The sequence below is a fragment of the Mandrillus leucophaeus genome, unplaced genomic scaffold, assembly GCF_000951045.1.
Source record: "Mandrillus leucophaeus isolate KB7577 unplaced genomic scaffold, Mleu.le_1.0 Scaffold292, whole genome shotgun sequence".
Lineage (NCBI taxonomy): Eukaryota > Metazoa > Chordata > Mammalia > Primates > Cercopithecidae > Mandrillus > Mandrillus leucophaeus.
In genome coordinates this window covers 249,204-251,963 of record NW_012103054.1, presented here as the reverse complement: position 1 = coordinate 251,963, position 2,760 = coordinate 249,204, and the positions used below count along the sequence as shown (strand labels likewise).

At 50.1% G+C, this 2,760-nt stretch overlaps 1 protein-coding gene across 1 annotated transcript; it reads right to left on the bottom strand.

Moving 5' to 3' along the window:
- Positions 1-236: 236 nt before the first annotated feature.
- HAND2 (heart and neural crest derivatives expressed 2) lies at positions 237-2,758 on the bottom strand (the record flags this gene model as incomplete). Its single annotated transcript, XM_011986095.1, has 2 exons — positions 237-1,128; positions 2,489-2,758. Coding segments are annotated over 2 exons (369 nt in total), but the record flags the coding sequence as incomplete, so codon positions are not given.
- Positions 2,759-2,760: the final 2 nt, after the last annotated feature.

Sequence of the window (2,760 nt, the reverse complement as noted above, 5' to 3'; positions counted from 1 at the left end):
GCTTGTGAGCGAACTGCCGGGCTGGGTTCTCCAGCCCAGATCTTCCTTCTAGAGAATACTCAGCGTTCTCCAGCTGGTGGAAGAGGGAAAGAGACACCACACCGACAGAGCCCAGACCCTTTGTAGGGTTTCTAACAAGGACACTTCTCTTTAAGAGCACCTCCTCCTCCTGCGTAGACCGCAGGTCAGGTTGACTGGTTGGAACCACTGAGTCTTTAAAATAAAGTTAGAGGCAATCATGATAATTTAGTTTACTTCTGAATATTTTAAATATTATGAAAACAAGTATAACAGCTTTGTTTTCAAAACTCTTTTGAGGTATCAACCATTAAAAGATTAGGGTTTCTGTAAAAAAAAAAAAAAAAACACAGTGGTTTATTGAATACTTACAACGTTTACACCTTCAATATTAATTAAATTCCATTTAGTTTTAGAGGACGGAAGTGCACAAAACAAGTGGCTGTTGGAAACATCTTCAAAGAGGGAACGACCACAGATGAACGGACAGCACTAGATACCGACCCCAACGGAAATGTTAGCGGCCCTGTTTTCTGCTTTGAAATAAAACTTTATAATCCCCAGGAATATTTATATCCAAAGGCCAAGTATTAAAGATACACTTCACAAACGCACTAGTGCCCACTGTCTTTATCTGGAAGGGGTTGGATAGGTTGGCGGGGGGCAACGCTGGTGTCTACACAGCCAAGAGGGAACATTCACGCACACAGAATCTACGAGACGACGGGATCCCTTACCACACGGGAGTGTCCTCTTCATATTAAAATATGGAATGCTTTTCTTCAAATATCCATTTTTTTTTTTTTTGTAGGGGGAGACGGGGAGCGGATGCCTCAAAGGGGGTCAAAGAGAGGGGAAGGAAATTGCACATAAATAAACCGGATGATTCCAAATGCAAGGAGTCCTCAGAGCCGAGCGCGGACGGCTTTTCCGGAGTCCTGGGTCTGCATCTGGCGCCTTGGCCCCGGCTCACTCGCGCTCTCTTCCTCCTCCTCCTTCGCCTCCTCCTCCTCACTGCTTGAGCTCCAGGGCCCAGACGTGCTGCGGCCAGCCCGTCCGGCCTTTGGTTTTCTTGTCGTTGCTGCTCACTGTGCTTTTCAAGATTTCGTTCTGGACAGAGGGAAGGCGAGGGCAAGAAAAGTGGAAACAGAAATTCAGAGAGGATTCCTGGTTCCACACCGACCCGGCACTTCCTGGGCCGGAGGAGACAGTGAACCAGAGAGGAAAGGATACGATGGGGGAGTCCCAGCCCCTGCAGAGAAGCTACAAAGGTTAGCGCTACCCTAGCCGGCGCGGAGGGCTCCGCGCTGCAGAGCTCAACTACCGGATCCACAAGTTTATAAACAACCGCCGGTTTTCGAGTCGTTTATGGAGGAGCTGGGGGCCTTTTCTCTTACTCCAGATGTAGGGGCGGGCGCTGGAGTCGGCGCTAAGTCTGGTTTCTCTGTTTTCATTAGCAATCCCAGATCCACCTCTAGGAAAAACAGGGCGAAGGAGCCTGTTTCGGCCTGGGCCTCTCGGCCAGAGGCTCTCGGCCTCCGGCTTAGCAGTGCCTCTCCTTCAAGGCCTCTGAAATCTCTGGTTATTCGGGAGGTCACTCGATTATGCAGCCACCAAAGGGCTGCAGGGACCAAAGAAGAAAAATTTGACAAATTTTTATTTTCCGGGCCCTTCGTGGACATAGCTCTATCCTGCACCACCGCCCTGTGGGCACTTGGTAGGAATCTTAGAAAACTTTAAGCGGCTCAATTTACTTTCGTGTTATTTTTGAAACAATGACCACAGTAATACCTTTTCCCCCTTAAAATGTACCGGCTCATTCAAATAAAATTAGAAATGCCAATGGAATATATTTATCTGGGAAATTACATTTTAACGTCATAGCCATGGAAAAATTGGAACTGTATTTTGAAGTCAAAAGTACTTATTTTATGTTTACCATTACGTCTTCAGGGCATAGTATGAGAACAACCACAAAACTCAGGACTCAGTCTCAGTGGCAGCCTCCTCCTGGGAGTGGGGTAGGGAGTGCTATCAATAGTGAAATAATGGGAATCAGGGGCTTCTTGGAGACTTATTCTGGAAACATCTGAAAGCAAGATCCGATTGGAGGCCGAAAGAAGGGTCTACCAGATACGGGATGAGGCGTCCGTCCAGACCAGTGCGATCGCGATAGATCAAGACCCAGAGTTTTCGAGGTCCGTCCTAAGTGCTAGGGGAGCAGTGATAACCCGGAGGTAAGATCACCAGCGCAAAGCATCCCTAACCTTTTCCTCTTCCTGCTGACACCCTCCCCTCAACTCTCTGCTTATGCCGGAAGCCATCCTCACACTACCTGGTGCAAACAACCTTGGCGCCGGACGCAGCCAAAGAACACGAGTTGCCATTTCTCAGCCCAATTGGAAAGAGGCCGGGAGCACCCGTTCCCTGACCCCCTCAGCCCCACCGCCTGCCGCCCCCTGGTACTGACCAGCTCCTTCTTCCTCTTCTCCTCTTTCACGTCGGTCTTCTTGATCTCTGCCTTGAAGGCCTCCGCCTCGCCATTCTGGTCGTCCTTGGCCAGCAGGTCCATGAGGTAGGCGATGTAGCTGGTGGCCAGGCGCAGGGTCTTGATTTTGGAGAGTTTGGTGTCGGCGGGTACGTTGGGGATGCACTCGCGCAGTTCGGCGAAAGCGCTGTTGATGCTCTGAGTCCTGCGCCGCTCCTTGCGGTTGGCGGTGCCGCGGCGCTTCACCGGTCGCG